This window comes from Miscanthus floridulus, chromosome 10 (assembly GCF_019320115.1).
Source record: "Miscanthus floridulus cultivar M001 chromosome 10, ASM1932011v1, whole genome shotgun sequence".
NCBI lineage: Eukaryota > Viridiplantae > Streptophyta > Magnoliopsida > Poales > Poaceae > Miscanthus > Miscanthus floridulus.
In genome coordinates, this window is record NC_089589.1 from 142,164,758 (window position 1) to 142,190,207 (window position 25,450).

Here is a 25,450-nt window from a genome sequence, read left to right on the forward strand (position 1 = left end):
ATATGACATGTGAGTGCAGGCTACGTTGGTTCTAGTGTTATGAGCTATGCCTAGTAAACCGTCATGTTCGTATTAAACTTCTTAATTATTGTTTTAGATTTAACATTTCAGAAAATGCCCTTTGCCACATGCTACACATAGACGGAAGTTGCAATCCATTGGACTAAGCTAGGAGTGAGAATGGCACTCCAGGTGGGTTCTCTCTACAAAAGTGTAGGATGGTGGTGGCCGGTTGGTACTTCAATCTCGGGGGATTACTTTTAGATTTAAATACCCCAAATCTAAATATTATTTTATTGGCTATGGTGTCCATCAGCAAGGATCCTCCCATCTTTGGTAATGCCATCTAGCAGAAAAATGAGCTAGCTTGTTGAGCAGCCAATTCCATGCAAGTTTGGTGTCCCTCAACAAAATTTTCCTTAATTTATTCATGGGATAATAATTTAAACTTCATATTCATCATAAATTTTATTAGGCAAGAAGTTTTGTACTTTGTTGTTGCCAACTGATTTAATAACCTTGGTGTCGTTAAGTTCACGGGCTCCAAGACTTCCCTATATGTCTACCATACTATGGTGTCTCGTATAATTTGGGTTCTAGTTGAAAACATACACACCAAGTATTTACTGAAAACAATAATTAAGAAGTAAGACTTTGCGTGAACAACTTTGGACGCACATGTAGGTTTACTGATGAACTCATTAAGTTTTGCTTGGTATATGTGCACCTGATTTGAATGTCCATTGGTCAAAGCATATGTGCACATCACTTTCTCAAAAAACATACCATAGATGCAAGTACTCATCTACAAGCGCGTACTGTCGCATCAATCTTATAAACACACACGCACACCCAGATGAGAACATTCAAGAGGTTGGGCTTGCACATGTTTGGATTGATGAAGTAATGTGGTATTGCCTATGTATTAACTAGGCATGTGTCTTTAATTGCGATTTCATGTTTTCAATTGTATATACGAGAACACAGTTAAGAAATAGACTTAGATAAATCTCAATCGATGTATTGATTATTCCTGGTAAGTTGCACACGCCGGTATGAGAGCTTTATTATCAAATACATCTCATATGTAATCTAGAAGATGACACCTCCAGCGATGGGTTGCTGCCACGACAAGGCAGGGTTCATCAAAGATATATGGTTGAATGGCAACAATTGTTGTTGCTGGAGGAAGGCGGCAGCCAATGGGTTAGCAACTGCCAGTGGGTTAACTGACAACAACTGCTGATGTTGTAGGTACGCGGCGGTGTTCGCCACAGGCAGTTGGTTGAATGGAAGCAGTTGTTGCTGTTGCAAGTAGGCAGCAGGGTTTGCCATGGCTAGTTGACTAAGCGCGGGTAGGATCTATTGCAGTTGTTGTTGAAAGGATCAAGATGCCCAAGAGGGGGGTGAATTGGGCTAATTCTAAATTTCTTTGCAAGAATTAAATCCTACGGTTAGCCCAATTAACCCCTTGTGCCTAAAAAGGTGTTTCTATTGATCTACCGCACAAAAGTTTAGCAACCTATATTCCAATCCTACTCTAGCATGGCAATTCTAAGAATGTAAATGACAAGAAATGAATTGCTCAAAGTAAATGCTCAAAGTAAAGAGAGAAGAAGGAACGCGGCGATGTTTTGTCGAGGTATCGGAGAGTCGCCACTCCCCACTAGTCCTTGTTGGAGCACCCGCGTAAGGGTGTAGCTCCCCCTTGATCCGTGTAAGGATCAAGTGCTCTCTATGGGTTGATTCTTTGACACTCCATCGCGGTGAATCACCCACAACCGCTCACAACTTGAGTTGGGTCATCCACAAGCTCCGCCGGATGATCACCAAGCTCCCAATCACCACCAAGCCGTCTAGGTGATGGCGATCACCAAGAGTAACAAGCACGAACTCTCACTTGAACAAGACAAGCCTAATGAGAAGGGTGGATGCACACTTTGCTACTCTTGATCTCACTAATGAGGTCTCTCCTTAGGATTCTCAAATCTCAATCACCTCACTAGGACCTTGCTCTTCTTGGCACTCTCAAAGGTATTTCTCAGCTGTTGGAATGAGCTAAAGTCCCTCCACACATGAATGGAGGAAGTATTTATAACACTGGCTGAAAACTAATCATTATGTGCCTCTACGGGGTGACCGGACGCTCCGGTCAGTTCACATGAAGTTCCAGTGTTTAAAGTGTGACCGGACGCTGGCCAGCGTCCGGTCAGCACTGACCGGATGCATATGGTCATGATTTTCCCTCTCTGGAACCTTACTAGACATGACCAGACGCTGGCCAGCTTCCGGTCAGCACCGACCGGACACGTCCGGTCATGATTTCCCCTCTCTAGAACCTTATTGGAAATGACCGAACGCTGGTCCTCAGTGTCCGGTCACATCACCTCTCAGTGTCCGGTCGCACCAGACGAAATCTCCTTGGTCAAATGAACTGACCGGACCCTGAGCCAGCGTCCGGTCAAACCGGAGCCAACATCCGGTCAGTATTTGACCCTCCATTCACTTCCAACTCTCGATCATACGTGAATGAAGTTTGCTCCATTGGATCTAAAGGCTATTTTGGAGCTACCTAGTGCTAGTTTTAGCAAGTGTGCACCACACCTAACTCACTAGACTCACCTAGGTCAAGCTACCCATCCATACCTCCCTTAATAGTACGGCCAATGGAAAAACAAAGTCCTAAACTACTCTAAGTGTCTCTTCAACACCAAACGACACTTAGAACTAGTCCATCCTTAACCTTGTCGTCCATCCTTTAAAAACTGAAATGATTTCCATCGTAGGGGCATGACCACCATGATAGCCCAATCAATCTCCATTACCGTGACCTAACTTAATTGCCTCTACAAAACACACGTTAGTCACAGTAATCATGTATTGTCATTAATCACCGAAACCCAACTAGGGGCCTAGATGCTTTCAATCTCCCCCTTTTTGGTGATTGATGATAATACCACCTCAAGTATGTGAAAGAGATGAGGTTTTTAACCTGCTTAGTTCATATAAGCTTTTGTCAATAAGAACAAAAGTGTTAGGTAAGCTTATATGACCCAAGCCAACATGATGTACTCAAAAGATATGAAATAAGCATGAGTACAAGAAATAAAGCTCATTTGCATCGGAGTAAAACGTGGAAGCAAGGCAAATGAGCATAACACAAGTGATATGACATGTAAATAATTCAAAGTAGAGAGCACACATGTCATATATCACGATCATGTAGATATCACTATCACATAAATATAGTTTGATGCATAAAAGTAAACACACGAATGTATAATAGTGTATCACACATAAACTCCAAATGTAATAGATAAGCTAATAGATAAGCTAAGCTCCCCCTGGATATGACGCTCCCCCTAGGACTAACATACTAGATCCCTCTCCCCCTTTGGCGTCAAACACCAAAACCTAAGGGTTGGTCGGTGGGACTGCAGTGGATGAGTCGGGCGCTGAGGTGCGAGGAGCGAGCTAGAAACATGTGCTATCATCATATGATCCTGAGCTTTGAGCTGTATGACCCTCTGTCGCCGGAAGTGATGCTGAAGCGGTCTGGGTCGGATCAGTAACTGGTGCGGCCTGTGACTCTATATATATGACTGTAGTAGGCGGCTCTGATGATGCAACTAAGGAAGGAAGCGTCTCTGTCGTGCCTATCACTGCAGCAATGGTGGTAGGTATAGGAGCAAGTAGATCTGGCGGTGTAGGGTGCCCTATCAACTCACTGAACGAAGCACCAAGGCTCTTGGAAACTGAAGTCTCTGGCACTGGCAGCGAGGAAGTCTGAGCCGGTGTGGAGCCCATCTGAAGAGGTGTTAATTGCGGGGCTTGCACTAGCGAAGCAAACCACTAGGACACCTGCTCTGTAGGTGAATCAAACTGAGGTGCTGGCTATCCCTGACTCCCAAGCCCACTAGGCTGTATAGATGGAGTCATAGAAGTGGTGGCAGGCTGACCAAGCTGGGGCGAAGGCTGTGGCCGTGGAGCCCCAATTACTGTCACAACATGCTGCATGAACCCAAGTAGCTGCTGCTGCATGAGAAGCTGTTGCTGATGCATGGCCTGCTGCTGCTGCATAGCCAGCTGCTGTCGCTGAAACTCGTCCTGCCTAGACTGAAACTATGCAAATGTAGCAGCGGTCTCCTGAGCCTGGCGAACCTGATCCTGCCTCATTCGCTCAAGTATGGCAAGTAGAGCGGGGTCTGTCTGCGGTGCAGATGGAGCTAAACTGGAGCTACCAGCCTCATCTGAGTATGTCGACGTGGAGGCATCTAAGGAATGTCCCAGTAGTCCTCATCTGAGCTGTCACTAGGGTCGCGCTCGACCATCCCCTCCTGCTGAGCATCTAACTGCTCCTCCTCAGTAGCTGCTATGCCCCTGATAGTCTCATCCTACTAGGCTGTAGTCTCTGGCACCTCTGGATGACATCACAGCTGACTAGGTGCACTCGGTGTACTATGGTGGATCATCTGGCCCAGGTTGTATGTAGGGAACTCGGTAGTGGCACCACTATACTCTGCTAGCATCTCAGGCGGCCTCACTGTAACTGCCCTGTGAATAAGAAACATGATCCAGTGAGCATAGGGCAACTGACGGTGACCTCTAAACCCCTCAGCAATAGTATCCTCCATCTCAGATAGAAGAAGATCCCAAATATCAAACACCATCTGCTGCATCAGAGAGTTCAGAAGCCATAGCTGTAAGCGAGTCAAGCCCTCGTGATACCCCATCCTCGGAATCAGGGTCCTCCTCATAATAGCATGCAGCACTCTAGCTGTAGGAGTGAGATCACTAGGAGTCCTGCTCGATCCCTCGCCAAAAGGCTCCTTAAAGCAGTGGCGGACTAGATCTGTAGGTGGTACCAAACCGCCATAAGGACGTTGGGGAGGCGTTGTCTGTCCATAGCAAACCTCATGCAGCCGGATGGGCTGCTCCTAAAGTCTGAGTATCTCCCTGACCCTAGAACTCGTTAACCTGTAATCTCTGCCTTTAAAAGCAAAGTGAATGTATCTATGCTATGGGTCAATCCATAGTGTAGCATAGAACTGATGGACCCAAGATGGAACATATAAGCCGGTCCATCCGAGTAGATCTATCAGCCCTGGCAAATAAGATAGGTACTGGCGAATATGCTCTCCAGCTGCTGCTACAATGGATTCAATGTTGCATACCCTCTGAGATCTGAATACTATCCCACTGTTAAGATATGCATTATAAAAATCTTCCTACAGTGGTGTATAGAAGCCCTCCGAAGCTCGGTCATCCCTCCTCAGTGGGAACCACTGCTCAAAGTCCACAAATCTGAGCTGTTGCACCTGCTTGGCCATGGCTGCCCTCAAATCTAGATGAGTCACTAGAGGCGGACCCTATGATCTAGGCGGTGGTTGAGAACCCCTCCTCTGTGTCTGTGGCCTCGGTGAAACTGGAGCACGAGTACGACCAGAGCGTCGTAACTGTGGCTGAGGTGCCTGCTCTGTCTCCTCTACCTGCTCTCCCTCCTAAGTCTGCTCTGTCTGCTGTGCCTGTTGCTATGACTCCGCCTGAGACTGATTGTCATTAATAACAACACGACATCCTCCAACCATGGCTGTCCCAGCTGGACCACCATGAAAACGCTCAAACTCCTCGATGGCTATCCTCACTGCAGGAGAAAGATGATCTGCAATATGAACTCCATTCCTGGCACCTCCTCTCTCTACACACTCTACGGCCTCTGCAACTGTGGCTGCTCTCGTTGTATTTGCATCAGGGTACTTGCGCTTCTTCGTCGCTAGTTTCTTCATCGCCTTGCCTTTTGTATCTACAGGCAGGCGAGGCGGGGGCCTCGGATCCTCATCACCGAGACCACCACCGACGTTCTTGACATGAGCCATCTGATGGGTCTGAAAAGAACAACTGCCACTGACAAGAAACAACTGTCCACTATCACTTTCGAGGCTTGGCCTCGATCCGTACTCGCAAGCTTGGCCCCGAGTTGATAGCCATCTGAATTTCCGAGCGCTCCGTGAGCTTGGGACAAAAGGTATGGTGGAAGGATTACCCCAGCTGGATCGAGTTGATGAGTTTTATGATGGATGTGCACTGGGAAAACAGCATTGTCATCCATTCCCACAAGTGACCAACTACCGGGCTGAGAAACCTTTGGACCTGGTACATGCAGATCTATGTGGGAATATCAAACCAAGCACAGTTGGTGGTAAGAACTACTTCCTACTCATTGTTGATGATCACAGTCGATTTATGTGGGTGGAGTTCCTGACTAGTAAAGCTAAGGCATTCAAATGTTTCAAGAAGATTAAAGCTTTGGCAGAGACAGAACAAGAGAGTCGGTTGCGGGCGTTTAGAAGTGATCGAGGAGGTGAGTTCAATTCAATTGAGTTCACTGAGTACTATGATGAACATGGTGTCAAGCACTTCACCACCACACCGTATACACCTCAACAGAATGGTGTGGTGGAACGTCGTAACAGGATAGTCATTGAGATGGCTAGGTGCCTGTTGAAGAGCAAAGGTGTTCCAGGAGAGTTCTGGGGGGAAGCAGTGGCTACAACAGTTCATCTGTTGAATCGAGCACCAACTAGGAGCTTGCAAGGCAAGACTCCATATGAAGCCTGGTACAAGAAGAAGCCCAAGGTACATTACCTACGTACTTTCAGGTGCATAGCTCATGTGAAGAAAGCAGGGCCTAGAATTTCAAAATTGTCTGACAGATCCACTAAAATGGTGTTCGTTGGATATGAGTCAGGGACAAAAGGCTATCGGGTTTATGATCCAGTAGCCAAGAAGCTTCACATATCTCATGATGTGATCTTTGAGGAAAGTCGAGCTTGGGATTGGAATGCAGAAGCTCAGACTAACACAGCTGCCCCGGGGTTTGAAGTTGAACACTACACTATTGCTGGACCGGGAACAGTAACTGAATTCGGTAATGCAGAAGAGATGGCTGAAGGAGAGGACCCATTTGGAGCAGCCTCGGTAGGACCACACTCACCAGGTCAGTGGTCTACAGCACACTCAAACAACTCTCCAAATCAACCAACACCTCAAGGAAGCCCAGCAACACCAGCTACTAAATTTGCAAGCCCACCAGCAGGAGAAACAGTGGATTCAGAAGGGGTACCACTGAGATTTCGGTCTCTGCAGAATATCTTTGACACCACTGATGAAATCCATGGGTTTGAGTACAGTGGGTTGTGCTACTTAGCTGCTGAAGAACCAGGCAGTGTTGATGAGGCCTTGGGAGAACAGTGTTGGAGAGAAGCAATGAAAGCTGAAATGGAGTCGATTCAGTCAAATAAAACATGGGAGCTAGCTGACTTACCTGCTAGACATCGTGCTATTGGCCTGAAATGGGTTTTCAAAGTGAAGAAAGATCCTGAGGGCAATGTGATCAAGCACAAAGCAAGGTTAGTTGCAAAGGGTTATGCTCAGCGTGAGGGGTGGACTTTGAAGAGGTGTTTGCCCCAGTTGCTAGAATTGAGACTGTCAGGCTGTTGATAGCACTAGCAGCTAGAAGTGGTTGGAAAGTACATCACATGGATGTCAAATCGGCATTTCTGAATGGAGACTTGTGTGAGGAGGTGTATGTCCAGCAGCCTCCTGGCTTTGTTGTAGAGAATGGGAGTGGCAAAGTGCTCAAATTAATGAAGGCTTTGTATGGGCTGCGTCAGGCACCCAGAGCTTGGAATGCAAGACTAGATAAGGAGCTGTTGAAACTTGGCTTTGTCAGAAATCCACTTGAGCATGCAATGTACAGGCGTTCTGATAATAATGGAAACTTTCTGGTGGTGGGTGTATATGTCGATGACTTAATCATCACAGGGCCGAGTCAGGACAGTATTGCAGCATTCAAGCGACAAATGATGAAAAGCTTCAGTATGAGTGACCTTGGTCTACTCACATATTACTTGGGAATACAAGTAGTTCAGAAAGAGAGAGAGACAACCTTGTGTCAGAGTTCCTATGCCAAAAGGATTTTAGAGCAGGCTGGAATGAGTGGGTGCAATACCTGTAGTGTTCCAATGGAAAACAAATTGAAGCTGAGCAAGGAAGATAAGTCTTCTCTGGTTGATGCAACGAAGTACAGGAGTGTGATTGGGAGCTTGAGATACTTAGTGAACACAAGACCAGATCTTGCCTACTCTGTGGGAATTGTGAGCAGATACATGGAAACGCCAAGGGCGAGTCATTGGGCAGCAGTCAAACAGATACTTCGGTACATAGCTGGAACTCTGAATTATGGGTGCAGGTACACTAGATCAGGCCTGTCTGAACCCAAACTGCTAGGTTTCAGTGATAGTGATCTGGCTGGTGACATTGACGACAGGAAAAGTACTAGTGGCTCAGTGTTCTTTGTTGGAATGAATCTGGTCACTTGGGTGTCACAAAAGCAAAGGGTAGTCGCTCTATCTTCATGTGAGGCTGAGTACATTGCTAGTGCAAATGCAGCATGTCAAGGCATTTGGCTCAGTCGTCTATTGGGCGAGTTACTTGGAATTCAAGCTCCAAAGGTAAATCTCCTTGTTGATAACAAGTCTGCCATAGCCCTGAGTAAGAATCCGGTTCATCATGAACGGAGCAAGCACATAGACACAAGATATCACTTTGTGAGAGAATGTGTTGATAATGGGAGCATTGACATTGATCATGTGAGTACACAGAACCAGCTAGCAGATATACTGACGAAGGCACTGGGCAAAGTCAGGTTCATCGAGCTGAGGCAGCAGCTAGGTGTGATAGAGGTGCAGCGAGATTAGGGGGTGAAATGTTGTCATAATCTCGTGCACACTTAGTCATCATTCTGTAATTAGGCAGTTGCATTTAGTTGCACGTTTACAATTCCTAAAAGTTAGCTAGCTGCATGTCAGATGAGCGGTGGAGAGGGCCAGAACCATGCTGCGTTCATGGTGCGGCTATGAGTGGTCACCGCCATGCGTGTATGAAACGTTCCCGCGCACAAGGCGGGCACGACGCAGCGTGAGGCGCGCATGGCGGGGGGGATCGTTGGTCATAGACCATGTAAACACCGTGAATAAATAGAAACAAGAAAGACCGAGAAAGCTGCAACGTTTTGGCAGCGCCACTTCTTTCGTATTCAGTTACATTCAGAGCAAGCGAAAGAGCGCAGGCGACGTCGTGCGCGAGCGCGGTCACCGAGCGTTGAGAGATCGCCGTCGGCACAGCCATTCCGGCAGCCGGCGCCAACACTCGGGCCATATCACCGCTCTGGATCTCAGTGGTCTTGGCTTGCACAGCAAAGGAATTGACCCAGTGATCTTCAATCTCACCTCCCTCAGGCTGCTCGACCTGAGCATGAATGATTTTGGTGGCACCAGCTACTATCATCCATCAGATGGTTTCGAGAGGCTTTCATTGCTTACCCATCTCAACCTCTCAAATGCTGGCATCTCAGGTCAGATACCTAAGGACATTAGCAAACTCGATAACCTTGTCTCCTTAGATCTTTCTTGCAGTTTCACTACTATTGATGATGGTGGAAACACTGTCTATATTGAAGCCTGTGAACCCTGGGAGAACTACTTCCAGAACCTTGTGGCAAACCTCAGCAATTTGAGAGTGCTTAAACTCGATGGAGTATTTATTTCAGCTCGTGCAGAAGATTGCTTCAAAGCTCTTGCTAAATCTGTTCCCCATCTAAGGGTTTTTAGCTTGGACAGTTGTGGTCTGCAAGGTCATATTGACCACTCTCTGTCGAGGCTCCACTCTCTGTTCGTGATCAACCTCAGCAACAATTTTGGTATGACCTCTGGTCCATTTCCAGAGTTCTTCATGAATTTTGTCAATCTGAGTGTACTTCGACTAGCTGAAATTAACCTTGAAGGGTGGTTCCCTCCTATAATATTTCAATCAAAAAATCTAAGGGTTCTAGACTTGTCTCACAATCTGAATCTCTCAGGGCACATGCCAAAAGTTTCTAATGCCAATTCTTTGGAGACACTAAAGCTGCATATGACCAATTTTTCCTATGGTAAACCAAATTACTTCAGCAATTCCAAGTCACTGATAGAGTTAGGTCTTGATGGACAAATTATTTCCTTGGATTTCCTCTCTTCATTCGGTATACTTGCGTCCTTGCGTAAAGTGGTCCTAACTCGATTGGATTTACCAAGCGAAATGAACTCAACATTTATATGGATAGAAGGCATGAAGAACCTGATGAGCTTGGAATTCTTCGAATGCGACTTCTCTGTGACAACTCTGTTCATTCGAAATTCCAAAAACTTGAGAAGTTTATTGATATCTGATAGCAATCTCAAAGCACAAACATTATCATCAGTTGCCAATCTGATAAGCTTGAAAACTTGAGAAGTTTATTGGAGAAATTGCCATTCACTATTGGGAATATGAGTAACTTGGAGATATTGGAAATCTTCGATTGTCGTCTTTCTGAGACAATACCAGATGCAGTTGGAGAAATAAGGAAATTGAAATCACTGACACTAGGATACACCGATATTTCTGGCAAAATACCAAGTTCAATTGGTAATTTGACTCAACTGGCTCAACTGTCGATCTATAATAGTCATCTCAGTGGTAAGACTACCTCACTCATAATTACACCAAACTAACCAATTAGACCACACAACTGAGAATTTATGGTTGTTTTCTCATATTTTTGTTACAAATTGTAGTGTTTATAAATTATCACCATTATCAATGTCTTGTTTGTTTTGTAATTCTAAAGTATATTCTCTACTCCCTCTATCCCACAATGACAAAATAGATTTTTGACCCTAAATTTCTCTTATAATATGCTGTCATTTGCTAAAAAATCAATATCATATCAAATGCATTTAAATACAAATCTATTTATGCAAGTTTTGTGTTCTAAAATATTATATCATCTGACTAATTGTTGGTCAAAGTTTGTAATATTTATCTTCTCCCTAACAAAATATGCTTATCATTCTACAACAAGAGAATACTATCAAAGTAGACCAACTTTTAGGCCTCTTAAGTTAGTTCTCTATAAATTGGTCGTATTCAAATATCTACATCTTCTATAAACTGAATATTTAGAGATGATATTGATTGTTTGTCTGCACCCCAATTGTGCATTGCCTAAACATGTCTAGACTACCAAGATGATACGAATCCAATGGTACCAAAACATCTCGGCCACACAGGCTGAGAGTAAAACAATAGTGGGACCGGATATTAAATCCTGATCCCCTGTTGAGGACTACCGCACTCACATCATACAAATACCCAAGATCTTCCGATAGTCCCACAGCCATTCCACATCTCCTCATGCAAACAACAATACCTTGTGCGTTGAGAGTTGGATAGTACTCTAAAATCTACTTATGGCCTAACCCCCACTTGGAATAAGTCTACATATGCACAAATCTCCAATGGGGTGTTGGAAGATTATTCAGGGGTGACACTGACAACTTAAACAAGTGATATCACATCATTATATAGGACCGAGGGTGGTCCTATACATTGGAGAGGCTCTAACTCCATATGTGGCCTTAGGCACCTCTTTACACCTCATCATCATGACTTCATGGCATCACTTCTAGCTTTCACGGTGCTAGCCTAGTCCAATCAAACCATGCTACCATGCTGCTATTTTGGACTACTCCGCTCCACGTTTTTCAGCTATGTTCCTAACTTCACTAGCCAAACAGGGACAACTCCACGAACTCTGCTCTAGAAAAAGGTTAGATGAGGGCCAACTTCAGGTGTTTTTTGTGGAGCTACTCTATGGTGTAGTTAGTGGAGCAGAGCTAGTTCATCAGACGGAGTGAAACAGTCTCAAATAGGCCCTACATGATACCCATTGTGTTTAGGCACTTCGCCTCACCTCCATGCTACATATGGAAGCTGCTAACATGTGTTGTTCGTTGATTCACACTCATTGTTGGGTGCACAAGTGTCAAATCTGATCATGGAGGCCATTGATCTATTGTCACTTGAGGCTCCAATTACCGCATCCACCAAACCTGAGAACTTGGCTAGGGGCGAAGGAGCCGTGGGTGATGATGATTTTGCTAGAGAAGCGGTTCTGGACACTACAGAGTGATAGTCACACACGTCGTGCTCCCCTAACTGGCGCGTCAGCTGTCGCGGGTTTGAAACCGTGGCAAGCATTGGGTTTGTTCATCGGAAGAAGATGTGTGGGTCTCTAGTGGCTCAGACACTCAAAACACGCAAGGGACATGATCGATTTGTCCTAGTTTGGGCTTCTGAGCCCTGCGTCCAGCAGTATAGTGTTCATCATGTTAGGAGTGCCCAATCAGGAGTTTACAACAGAGGAATTTGGAGAGAGTTTGGCATGGGATTGCATGGTGCTATCCTAGGGTTCTTGGTTTCTTCCTCGAGGTCGGTCTCCCAGCCCTTCAGTTCTCTAGGGTTCCTATCAATCAGTCTTTTGATACCCCTTCTAGTGTGCACATCTACTCCAAGGATGCCTCCCCTTATATTCCAAGGAGGGCATGGTGTACAAGTCATTGTCAATTCTATCCTAAGGCTTTCCACCGGGTGCTTACCATTCCTTCATCTTAGCATAGTTTGGTACTTCTTTGTCATGTAAGAGGGAGTCGACAATGTCGCAACCACTCCTTGATGCCGCTGCCATAGTCTGGTGCTTGATCGTTAGGGCCTGCCTGCCACTGTGTCGAGTCCCCGGATGAGCCTTCTTGAGGCTTCCTTGGTGCGTAAGGTGCCTCCCCTTCCCAGAGGGGCTGACGAGCAAGCTCGAAGCCCTCTACCCTTGGAGTTTGGGGAGTCCCTTGTCCTGATGCATCACGCCTATTGTGTGATCCCGCTGAGGGCTGTGCTTGTCATGCTCTAGGAGCCTGACAATTTCCTAAGCTGGCTTTTGGTCATGGCTTAGGACATCAGTTACACCCAGGCCGCTAGTGCGGGGGTCAAGTCTGGGCTCCCATAGTTCGGGAGTCCAGTGCTACGACCGAGCCCCCGAGGCCCGAGCTATGGTTGTAGGGGCACTCAGGCTCATCCTGGTTCTGCCAAATGTACAAGTGAGAGTACCCGATGGGTATATCCACTGAGACCTGAGCGATTCATAGAGTCGGTCAGGGGTTCTATCTATCTACTATCTCCTTCTCGAGGACTTAACATACCCATATGTTAGACTCTTGTCACCTTGCTATTGGCACCATTGCTAGCCACAAGGGATTTTAGCGGCCAGGGCTAGAGGCTCTGAGGAAAAATAGAGCGAGAGAAGTGACGGTGGCAGTGGCTAGGTTTCAAAGCGCCACCTGAGTCTCCTACACGAGTCCGATTTAATTCAGCACCCTATAGACTCTAGGTGATTCCATATTGTTGGAGTATATTTGGTAGTTTGAATAGTAATGTGGTATTTCCATATGTATCGAGAGAGGTGTCTTGCCCTCTAAGTCTTTCTACTCTATATATACTGCCCAAGGCGTAATGCAATCCATTCCACACATTATATGCAATCCTTTTGTTTTCAAGGTACCATGAGTTTATTGTTTTCAATACTAAGCCAAGGCTTCTGCTATCTCCGTTGCTCTGCCCCGAAGGAAACACCCACCCTCATCAAAAGGGTTTTGGCTGTGGCTACTATTGATCCGCTACCCTAGCCTTGATAAGCAAAAGTAGATAACTAACTATCTGGGCCTTTGTGCTACTGCTATAGTCGATCACCTTACTCCTCCTCTGTATCATCATTCCGACGGGCTCATCCTCTAGCTAGTGTGCACATCTAGATTAATGATCAACTATCGTGCATCTATTCCTACCATTCATGGGGCACCTTCCCTTCCTCCCTAGCGACTGCAAAGGAGGGCCATAGGAGATGCCGAGCTGTCAGGGGAAAGGGGGGCACACTATGTGGGGACACTGTGGGGGTATTAACCCCTATACCCTTATGACTAGGCTTGGGCTGGCCCGGACTAGGGGGTCTGGCCCACTAGAAGACTACGCGCGGCCCGGCCAATCTGTTCGAAGTCCCGCGCAAGGAATCAAGGCAGATTTGGAGATCAAGCAAGATCCTAGTCGGTTAGAATAGGAATTCTTATCCAGCCACCTATGGCAATTGTAACTGGTTAGGATTAGTTTCCAGATCTGTAACCCTGCCCCCCAGACTATATAAGGCGGGCAGGGGACCCCTCTCAAAAACATTTCTCATTGACATACAACAATACAATCAGACGTAGGACGTAGGTATTACGCCTTCACGGCGGCCGAACCTGGATAAAACCTCGTGTCTGTCTTGCGTCACCATCTTGTTTGTAGCTTGCGCATCTGTCTGTTGATAATCTACTACCTTGGGCATACCCCTAGGTAGACTGCCGACCATATTTCGTCGACAGTGGCACGCCAGGTAGGGGGTGTGCGTACTGCTCTCCAGACGAACAAGATGGTCAATATCCCCGGTTCCATGGCTACGCCGAATGGCCTCACGTTCACCATCGGCCAGATCACCTGGACCACTGGCTCTGACAACTTCATCGCCATGACCACGGAGGAGGCGCGGATTCAATCTGCGTCGACCACTGCTTCATCTGCATCAGCTACGGCTCCGACCATGGTGGATCTGGCTCTGGCCACGCCAGCATCGTCTTCAGCCATGTCGACAACCCGTCGTCCGCTTCCTCGCTACAAAGGGAGGCAGATCGACAACATCGACCTGCTCGACTCCATCGATCGGGTCGGCACCAAACTTGCTGAAACCCTATCTCTGGTAAGTTCAATTCAAAGTCAACCTAATGAGTAGGTAACCACTACCCATAATAGATCTACCTGACCAGCTCGGGCCAGTCGTCCTGCATGACTTGGTACGGATCTCGTGGTCACATCTACTCCTGAAGGGTGCTCCGTTCGTCGCCGGCCAGCCCCCACGGCGGGTCTCCGGCTCTCCAAGTATGAAGCCTCGATGGAGAACTACCAGGCTCAGCCCTACGGCCTGCGCAACTTCGTCAACATGGTCCGGATTGAGGAGTATCAAGAAGGATTGGTCCACACAGTTCAAGACGATGGCTCAAGCTCCCCGTCCGGCATCGCATCTAATGCCTCCGTCCACACCGAGCTCCAGCATCATGACAATGAAGGCGTTGAATATGATCTAGATATCCCAGACCACGCCCTGGGGTTCCCACGATTCCCATCCTTCCCACCAAGGTGAGGAGACTTGATCAATGTTGTCAGTAATGATGAACCACCGGCAGTTGGCGAAACAGAACAAGAAAGGCTGGCACACGAAGCACGCAATATTGATCGGTTTAATCGCCGACAAGTCAAAGCCGAGGCAGAAGAGGAGGCACGACGCATACGGGTCCAGCCATGCGACCTTAACAATGCCTTTGACAGGGTGGGGGACAAGCAGGTCTTTAGGACTCCAAGCGCCAACGTAGTTGTTGCTATGGCGACAATGCAACAACTACCCAATACCCCAGAAATCCAGGCAGTTCGTGATGATATACAAGCTTACCTGATGGCTGCTATGGCCCAGACCGTAGAGATTGTAAATCAAGCCCGGGCCCCATCCGTCTTAGTTGAATCAAGCCACAGCCGCCAGTACTCAAGTCGCTCATAGCCACCCAACCAACGTGGCTCGCGCAACAACGACCCATCAGACAACCGTCAAGGCGGAAACGGTGGTCATGATGGTGGTCGGGACGACAACCGCTGCAACTATCGGGATGACAACCGCCGAGACAACCGCGACAATCGCCGTGATAACCATGGTCGCAGGGTTAACTAGGGTGGCAATCGGGGTCACCATGATGGCAATAACAATCTCCGCCATTCCCTCGCAGAACGCGATCTGCGCGATCGCATTAACCAAAGAGCCAACGATCGTGCATCCCACGAAAGCTATCGCCATATGGAATATGAAACTACCCACGGCCCTCTGGGTTTGAAGTAGTTTACTCCACACCTTTGCCAAGTCATATGGCCCAAGAACTTCAAGCTCGAAAAACTTCAGAAGTACGACGGCAAGGAGAACCCCGAATTATGGGTCATGCTCTACGAAACCGTGTGCAGATCAGCCATGGCTGACGAGCACATCATGTCTAATTACTTCCCAGTCGTCGTCGGCCATGCAGGCCACCAATGGCTGGTCAGCTTGCCGGTGAACTACTTTGATTCTTGGCAAGAGCTCAAGCAAGCATTCATCGACAACTTCAAATAGGACCTCAACAGCACCGACTCGCTGCACGATAGAATAGATAGGATATACAAATAATTTTAATTATTCATCTAGAGATACGAAACCCTATGAAAGCAAGCAATTAGGTACGAAATTAGAACCGAGGGCTTGCTACCTGATGAACCGGCGAATCAACGAGAAGAGGAACGAATCGGGGAACCATCGGATCGGCAATGCGTGGCTAGGGTTCACGATGCGCTGGATCGGCAGTGGAGATGCAATTGTAGTAAGTACTGTGATGTCGAGCTAGGTCACCGGCGAGGTTGCAATGTGGATGCTAGGGCACAAGCTTGACGTCGTTAGGGCAGGAGATCGATGGCACTGGGGCAGGGGATCAGTGGCTCTAGGTCAGAGGCCCGGGCACTGCGGTGGCGCTATGGTTGAGGCGTGGATTAGAGGCAGCGCGTTGGAGCGGCTGTGCTGCACGGTGGCACGGGGAGGCGCGCGGTCACTACAGAGGATGGCGTGGCGGCACTGTTGTGGGAGCAGCGTGGGGAGGCGCGGCTGTGTGGCGGAGCTAGCAGGGGAGCAGGGCTGCGCTGGCATGGGAGAAGAGCGTCGCAGGCGCAGGCGTGAACGAGGTGCGACGGCAATGGTGAGATGCGTAGCTAGGGCACAGTCTCAGCGATGTCAGCGCGGATGCAGAGCTAGGTCAAGGCGGTGCTGCGATTAAATGGGTCCCCCGACGGAATCGATAAGAAAGCAGAGAAGAAACCGGATCCCGTACATTTTCTACTGACCGGACGCTCCGATGGCAGCGACCGGACGCTGCCACCCAGCGTCCGGTCGATTCCAGAGAGGTCCAAATCCCCTGGAATCGCGACAGGACGCGGCCGATCCCAACTGACCGGACACAGCCAGAGTCTGGTGCAAGCTATCTCCTTCGTCTTTGATCGATCGGACGTTGGGAGAACATAGTTTCAGCGTCCGGTCACTCCTTCTCAGCAGCAGTTCACCTCCTGTGAACTGACCGGACGCTGTACTTCAGAGTCCGGTGCAGCGTCCGGTCACGCTTTTTCCAACAAATCTTCAAAGTCTTTCGTGCTGCCTGTTCCCAATCAAGTCCCAACTCCAATAAGATCCAAATAAACACCAATTGGGACTGATGTGAGTGACCTCTCTCAGACCCTCAAATTTTTTAAAAATATTTTGCCTTAGGCTATAATTCTTTTTAAGAAAATAGGCAATAAGAGGGCAATTGAAGATAAACGACAAACAACAATCATGCATATGCAATGCAATACTTGAAAGTAAATTTAGTTGCTTGTCAAGTTTGATCCAAGGTTAAGCTTTTACACACGCTTTACGGCGGTTATCTTAACCATGTTAGACAAGCCCTATATGTATTGCCAAACATTAAACATGTTGTATATTACAATGCAATGCAGGGGACAACACAAGCTCATTTTTTAGTGAAGTTGCTAAAGTCAAGAACATTGAGCTCATTCCGCAATCTACAAAATGTTGCCTCATCTAGCGATTTAGTGAAGATATCCACCAATTGATCCTCGGTCCTTACATCTTCTAGTGAAATATCATTTTTAGCAACATGATCTCTAAGAAAGTGATGACGGATATCTATGTGCTTGGTGCGAGAGTGTTGAACTAGATTATTTGCAAGTTTTACCGCACTTTCATTGTCGCACAAAAGAGGTACTTTTTCTAGAACTACACCATAGTCTAGCAAAGTTTGTTTCATGTAAAGTATTTGTGCACAACAAGCACCCGTGGCAATGTATTCCGCTTCGGTGGTGGACAAAGCCACACTATTTTGTTTCTTGGAGGACCAAGACACAAGTGATCTACCAAGCAAATGGCACCCTCCGGATGTGCTTTTTCTATCAACTTTGCAACCGGCATAATCCGAATCAGAATAGCCCACTAATTCAAATATAGCTCCTTTGGGATACCAAAGGCCAATGCTTAATGTGTGCTTAAGATATCTAAGGATTCTTTTAACGGCAATCAAATGAGTTTCCTTAGGATTAGCTTGAAATCTAGCACACATACACACACTAAACATGATGTCGGGCCTAGATGTGGTTAAATATAACAAGCTACCAATCATAGAGCGGTAGAGAGTTTGATCAACCGTGTTACCTCCCTCATCTAGGTCGAGATGTCCATTAGATGTCATTGGTGTCTTGATTGGCTTACATTCATCCATCTTGAATCTCTTGAGAAGATCATTTGTATATTTCTCTTGAGAGATAAAAATCCCTTCTCTTATTTGCTTGATTTGAAAACCAAGAAAGAATGTAAGCTCTCCAATCATTGACATCTCAAACTCTTTTGACATCAATTCACCAAACTCTTTGCAAGAATCTTCATTTGATGATCCAAAGATGATATCATCATATACTTGACAAATGAAGATATGTCCATCAAGCTTCTTGGTGAATAGTGTGGTGTCGACCTTCCCAATGGTGAAGCCCTTCTCAATTAGGAAGTCTCGAAGCTGCTCATACCAAGCTCTTGGGGCTTGCTTGAGCCCATATAATGCCTTGGACAACCTATAAACATGATTAGGATATCTAGGGTCTTCAAACCCAGGAGGTTGATCAACATAGACTAGTTCATTAATAAAACCATTTAAAAATGCACTTTTCACATCCATTTGATACAATTTCATTTCATGATGTGATGCATATGCAAGGAGAATACGAATAGCTTCTAGTCTTGCAACCGGTGCAAAGGTCTCTCCAAAATCCAAACCTTCAACTTGAGAGAACCCCTTTGCAACTAGCCTCGCCTTGTTCCTCATAACAACGCCTTGATCATCTTGCTTGTTTCGGAACACCCATTTTGTTCCAATGACTCTTGCACTTTTTGGCCGCTCTTCAAGAGTCCAAACTTCATTACGAGTGAAGTTGTTCAACTCTTCATGCATGGCATTTATCCAATCCGGATCTTGAAGAGCTTCTTCTACCTTAGTAGGCTCAAGGCAAGAGACAAAACAGTGATGAGCAATAAATGAAGCAAGTTTTTGTGAGCGAGTCATTACACCCTTTGATGGACTCCCTATTATGAGATCTTGTGGATGATCTTATAGTAGAGGAGTATTTCTGCTATTGATCACTTGAGGATGAGGTTGTGGAGCATCAACATCTTGTGCTTGTACCACTATTTGATCATGGGAGACATGAGTGTCTTTATTTTCTACTCTCCCATCTTTTTCACCATCTTGTGGCACATTTGATGAAGAAGGTGGATCAATCACTTGTAAATCATCTTCATCATCTTTAGGCTTGATGTCTCCAACAGGAATGTTCTTCATAGCCTCCCTCAATGGTTCATCACCTACATCATCAAGATTCTCATGTGCTCCTTGGGAGCTGTTAGACTTGGGAGATGTTAGATTCATCAAATTCCACATCATATGTTTCTTCAACCAAGCCGGTGGCATGATTAAATATCAATATGCTTTGGACTTTGATGAGTAACCAGTAAGAAAACCAATATCACACCATCTTTGAAACTTCCCTAGGTGTTGCCGTTTCTTGTAGATGTAGCATTTGCAACCAAACACCCTAAAGAAGGAGACGTCCGGCTTCTTCCCATTGAGCAACTCATAAGGTGTCTTGCCAAGAAACTTTTGAAGGAATAGGCGGTTGGATGCATAGCATGCGGTTTTGATAGCTTCTGCCCATAGAGCTTTGGGGGTGTTGTATTCATCAAGCATTGTTCTTGCAAGAGTGATCAATGTTCGGTTCTTCCTTTCAACTACACCATTTTGTTGAGGAGTATATGTTGCGGAGACCTCATGTTTGATTCCAACTTCATCACAATAGGCTTGAATATTTGTGTTATTAAATTCCTTCCCATTGTCACTTCTTATCTTCTTGATCTTCATTTTAAATTTATTTTGTGCTCTCTTGGCAAACTTCTTGAAGCATGATGCAACTTTGGATTTGTCATGAAGAAAGAATACCCATGTGTATCTTGAATAGTCATCAACAATCACAAGACAATAAAGATTTCCTCCCAAACTCTTGTATGTTGTTGGTCCAAATAAATCCATGTGAAGGAGTTCTAGCACTCTTGTGGTTGACATGAAAGCTTTGGTTGGATGAGTAATTGCAACTTGCTTGCCGGCTTGACATGCACTACAAATCTTGTCCTTCTCAAACTTCACGTCCTTCAACCCTCTCACCAAATCATTCTTCATTAGCTTCTTGAGTGAGCTCATCCCTACATGAGCAAGTCTTCTATGCCATAGCCACCTAAGAGTTGTTTTGGTGAATAGGCATGCCTTCAAGTTAGCATCTTCAGAGGTAAAGTCCACTAGATATAGGTTGTTGTATCTAAATCCTTTGAATATCACTTGGTCATCATCTTTCTTAGATACAACAACTTCCTTCTTGATAAACAAGCATTGAAAGCCAAGATCACACAATTGTCCAACGGATAGCAAGTTGAAGCTCAATGAAGCAACATATAGCACATTTGAGATAGAATGATCATTTGATATTGCCACTTTGTCCAATCCTTTAACCTTGCCCTTTGAATTATCTCCAAATGTGATTCTTTCTTGTCCATCTACTTCTTCATCTAGTGAGATGAACATACAAGGATCACCGATCATATGTTGTGTGCAACCACTATCAATTACCCAATGACTACCACCGGCCTTGTAGTTCACCTACACACAAGAGATCAAGCTTTAGGAACCCAAACTTGTTGAGGGCCCTTTACCTTCTCAAAAAGTGATTTTGCTACCCAAATTTTCTTAGGCCTATTCTTGTTGGGAGGTCCTAAGAACATGACTTTCATCTTCCCACTAGAGTCCTTTCTAAGCATGTAATGAGCATTGAAGGCAAAATGTCTAGCATGTTTGGGCAAGGGTTGTGGTGGTGGAGTTTGACACTCATGAGCAAAGTGGCCTTCTTGTCCACACTCAAAACACTTCTTTGGCTTTGGCTTTTGTTGTTGTTGATCTTGAGCCTTCTTCTCTTTGTTTGCCATGTATCCAATGCCACTTCTATCCATCTTCATGACGGTGTTCATTAGTAGCTCACTCTGAAGATATTTGCCTCTAGTGAACTTGCTCAATCCAATCTTGAGATGCTCTTTCTCCAACTTAAGCTTCTTGTTCTCTTCCTTAAGAGCATCATTGTTTTTCTCTTCCTTGAGCTTCTTGTTTTCTTCTTTGAGCTTCTCATTCTCAAGCATCAACTCACCATCTTGATCAAGAGTTTCTAGCACAATAGTGTTGTGGCTTTTGATTTCTTCAAGATCTTTCTTGAGCTTCTCATTGTCATTCTTGAGCTTGACAAACTCATCATAATCATCGGCCTCAACCATTTGCTTGCCCTTGCTACTAGAACTTTGCTCAATGCTCTCAATGATCAAATCATCACATGATGTAGCTATATCAATCTTAACAACGTTGTTAGTAGCATCATGTGGTTCATTATATAATTTTCTTGAGCAATAACAAGATTATCATGATTAATCTTAAGCATAGTATATTCATCTTTTAGCATGTTATGGCTAGTGATGAGCTCATTGTGTATCCTCTCAAATTTATCATGTTTTTCTTTAAGCTCTTTCTTAGAAGATTTAAGCTCCTTGAGTTTGGATAGCATAGCATCATTTGATTCTCTAAGCTCAACATTAGCCTTTTTCGTTACATCACATTTAGCTAAAAGAGAATCATTCTTAGCTTCTAGTTTTTTATTCTTAGCTCTACTCTTTCTAATGATCTTAGTGTATTGATTTAGCAATTTAACAAGATCATCATAGAAAGGTGATTCATATTCATCACCATCACTATCGCTATCATCACTGCTAGCATGTTCATCACCACTACTATCATCATTTGATACCTTGCGATCACCCTTGGCCATAAGGCATAGGTGTGTAGAGGATGATGGCGGTGGTGGTGGTGAAGATGATGAAGAGTCAATAACAATGGCGACCACCTTCTCATTATCACTATCATCATCGGATGAGCCACTAGATGAATCAATGTCCGTGAGCCAATCACCGACGATGTATGCCTTCCCACTTTTCTTCTTGTGAAAGTCTCTCTTCTTGCCATCTTTCTTTTTGTATGACTTGTCTTTCTTCTTCTCATCTTCATCACTTGAGTCATCTTTCTTGCCCTTGTTCTTGTTCTTGAACTTGTCTTTCTTGGGCTTTGTGCATTGGTGAGCTAGATAACCAAGTTCTCCACAATTGTAGCAATCCATCTCGGAGATTGGCTTCCTTCTAGAACTTGTGAAGAACTTCTTCTTCTTCCCATCAAACTTGATGCCACTCTTGTTGAGCTTCTTTAGCATCTTGGTGGTTCTTTTCACCATGAGAACAAGACTTGCATCATCAATTTCGTCATCACTTGAGCTCTCATACTCAAGCCTTGCTTTGCCCTTCTCTTGACTAGCTTTGAATGCTAAGTCCTTGTCTTTCTTCTTGTTAGAAGATGAGCCATCTTGAGGTGTGATGTGCATGTACATCTCATGAGCATTGATCTTTCCCAAGATTTGTGTTGGTGTAGCAGTGGAAAGATCACCTTAATGAAGCACGGTCACAATATGCCCATATTTGTCAATAGGGAGGACACTCAAGATCTTTCTTACAACATCGGATGGTTGCATTTAAGTGAGTCCAAGCCCATTAACTTCCTCTACAAGAATATTCAAGCGTGAGTACATTTCATTTGCACATTCTTTAGGAAGCATTTCAAAAGAGTTAAGCTTTTTCATGACAAGATGATAGCATTCCTCACGCTCACTCTTTGTTCCCTCATGGAGCGCACAAACGTCCGACCATAGTGCATGGGCGTCCTTGTGGTTCCTCACCCGGTTAAATACATCTTTACAAAGGCCTCTAAAGATGGTGTTTTGAGCCTTTGCATTCCATTTCTCATAATTCACCTCATCGCCTTATAGGTGTGTAGCATCCTGAGGTTTTGGGAAGCCATGTGAGGCGGCTCTAAGTATTCCAACATCTAGAGTTTCTAAATACGCCTCCATACGAATTTTCCAATAAGGAAAATCATCCCCCTTAAAGATAGGAGGAGGTCCATCCCCGTGAGACATCTTTCACTAGGCGGTTAAGCCTAAATACGTGAGCATGAGGCTCTGATACCAATTGAAAGGATCAAGATGCCCAAGAGGAGGGGTGAATTGAGCTAATTCTAAATTTCTTTGCAAGAATTAAATCCTATGGTTAGCCCAATTAACCCCTTATACCTAAAAAGGTGTTTCTATTGATCTACCACATAAAAGTTTAGCAACCTATGTTCCAATCCTACTCTAGCATGGCAATTCTAAGAATGTAAATGACAAGAAATGAATTGCTCAAAGTAAATGCTCAAAGTAAAGAGAGAAGAAGGAACGCGGCGATGTTTTGCCGAGGTATCAGAGAGTCATCACTCCCCACTAGTCCTTGTTGGAGCACCCACGCAAGGGTGTAGCTCCCCCTGGATCCGCGCAAGGATCAAGTGCTCTCTACGGGTACATTCTTTGACACTCTATCGTGGTGAATCACCCACAACCGCTCACAACTTGAGTTGGGTCATCCACAAGCTTCGCCGGATGATCACCAAGCTCTCAATCACCACCAAGCCATCTAGGTGATGGCGATCACCAAGAGTAACAAGCATGAACTCTCACTTGACCAAGATAAGCCTAATGAGAAGGGTGGATGGACACTTTGCTACTCTTGATCTCACTAATGAGGTCTCTCCATGGGATTCTCAAATCTCAATCACCTCACTAGGACCTTGCCCTTCTTGGCACTCTCAAAGGTGTTTCTCAGCTATTGGAATGAGCAAAAGTCCCTCCACACACGAATGGAGGAACTATTTATAACACTGGCTGAAAAACTAACCGTTATGTGCCTCTGCGGGGTGATCGGACGCTCCAGACATGTTGACCGGATGCTCCGATCAGTTCACACGAAGTTCCAGTGTTTAAAGTGTGACCGAACGCTGGCCAACGTCCGGTCAGCACTGCCCAGACGCGTCCAGTCGTGATTTTCCCTCTCTGGAACCTTACTGGACAGGCCAGCGTCCGGTCAGCACCGACCGGATGCATCTGGTCGTGATTTTCCCTCTCTGGAACCTTACTGGAAACGATTGGATGCTAGTCCTCAGTGTCCGGTCACTTCACCTCTCCGCGTCCGGTCGCACCAGATGAAATCTCCTTGGTCAAATGAACTAACCGGACCCTGAGCCAGCATCCAGTCAGTATTTGAACCTCCATTCACTTCCAACTCTCAATCATACGTGAATGAAGTTTGCTCCATTGGATATAAAGGCTATTTTGGAGCTATCTAGTGCTAGTTTTAGCAAGTGTGCACCACACCTAACTCACTAGACTCACCTAGGTCAAGCTACCCGCCCATACCCCTCTTAATAGTATGATCAACGGAAAAACAAAGTCCTAAACTACTCTAAGTGTCTCTTCAACACCAAACGACACTTAGAACTAGTCCATCCTAAACCTTGTCGTCCATCCTTTAAAAACCGAAACGATTTCCATCGAAGGGGCATGACCACCATGATAGCCCAATCGATCTCCATTACCATGACCTAACTTAATTACCTCTGCAAAACACACGTTAGTCACAATAATCATGTATTGTCATTAATCACCGAAACCCAACTAGGGGCCTAGATGCTTTTAGTTGTTCTTGCAGGTATGCAGCGGCGTTGGCCGCAGCCAGTGGGTTGGATGCAAGCAGCTGTTGTTGTTGTTGCAGGTAGGCAGCAGGGTTCGCCGCGGCTAGTTGACTGAGTGCTGACAGGACCTGTTGTAGCTGTTGTTGTTGCTGGTATGTAGCAGCGTTCGCCAAGGCCAGCGGGTTGGATGCAGGCAGCTGCTGTTGCAAGTTCGCGGTAGGGTTCGCCATGGCTAGTTGACTGAGTGCTAGCAGGAACTGTTGTTGCTGCTGCTGTGCTACGATGGTTTGTACGGTTAGATGGGCCGAGGATTGCTGTTGCAATTGGGCAATTGGCTGTTGTAAGATGCTTGCCGCAAGCGCCAGCTGTAGCCTGTAGGCCTGCATAGCTGGGTGCTCAAACCCCATAGGAGTAAGTGGTGGGAGGAACTGTGGAATAATAGCATTAGGAGCAAGTGAGCATTGTGGAATAATGACCGCAGTTGTGGCGCTCACGGAAAGAGCAAGGAGCGCAAGGAGGGCCAGTATCTTGGTAGCCATTGTTGCGAGGACGTTGCTAGTTTGTTTCACTTGGTATGTTTCTGATTGCTCTCAATGTTATGGATGATGGATTAACTACTGATTTGGGGCCTATTTATACAAGCGAGAGCTCAT

At 45.7% G+C, this 25,450-nt stretch overlaps 1 protein-coding gene across 1 annotated transcript; it reads right to left on the minus strand.

Moving 5' to 3' along the window:
* Positions 1–1,092: 1,092 nt before the first annotated feature.
* LOC136485922 (kafirin PSKR2-like) lies at positions 1,093–25,336 on the minus strand. The gene is made up of 3 exons (XM_066482722.1): positions 24,824–25,336; positions 23,788–23,802; positions 1,093–1,362 (listed from the first exon to the last, which is right to left on the minus strand). Exons 1-3 carry the CDS (start codon positions 25,334–25,336, stop codon positions 1,093–1,095), a joined length of 798 nt encoding a protein of 265 aa, XP_066338819.1.
* Positions 25,337–25,450: the final 114 nt, after the last annotated feature.

What these genes read in the sequence shown, in the direction of transcription:
- LOC136485922 (XM_066482722.1), bottom strand. Translation starts at nt 25,336, where the DNA reads ATGGCTACCAAGATACTGGCCCTCCTTGCGCTCCTTGCTCTTTCCGTG.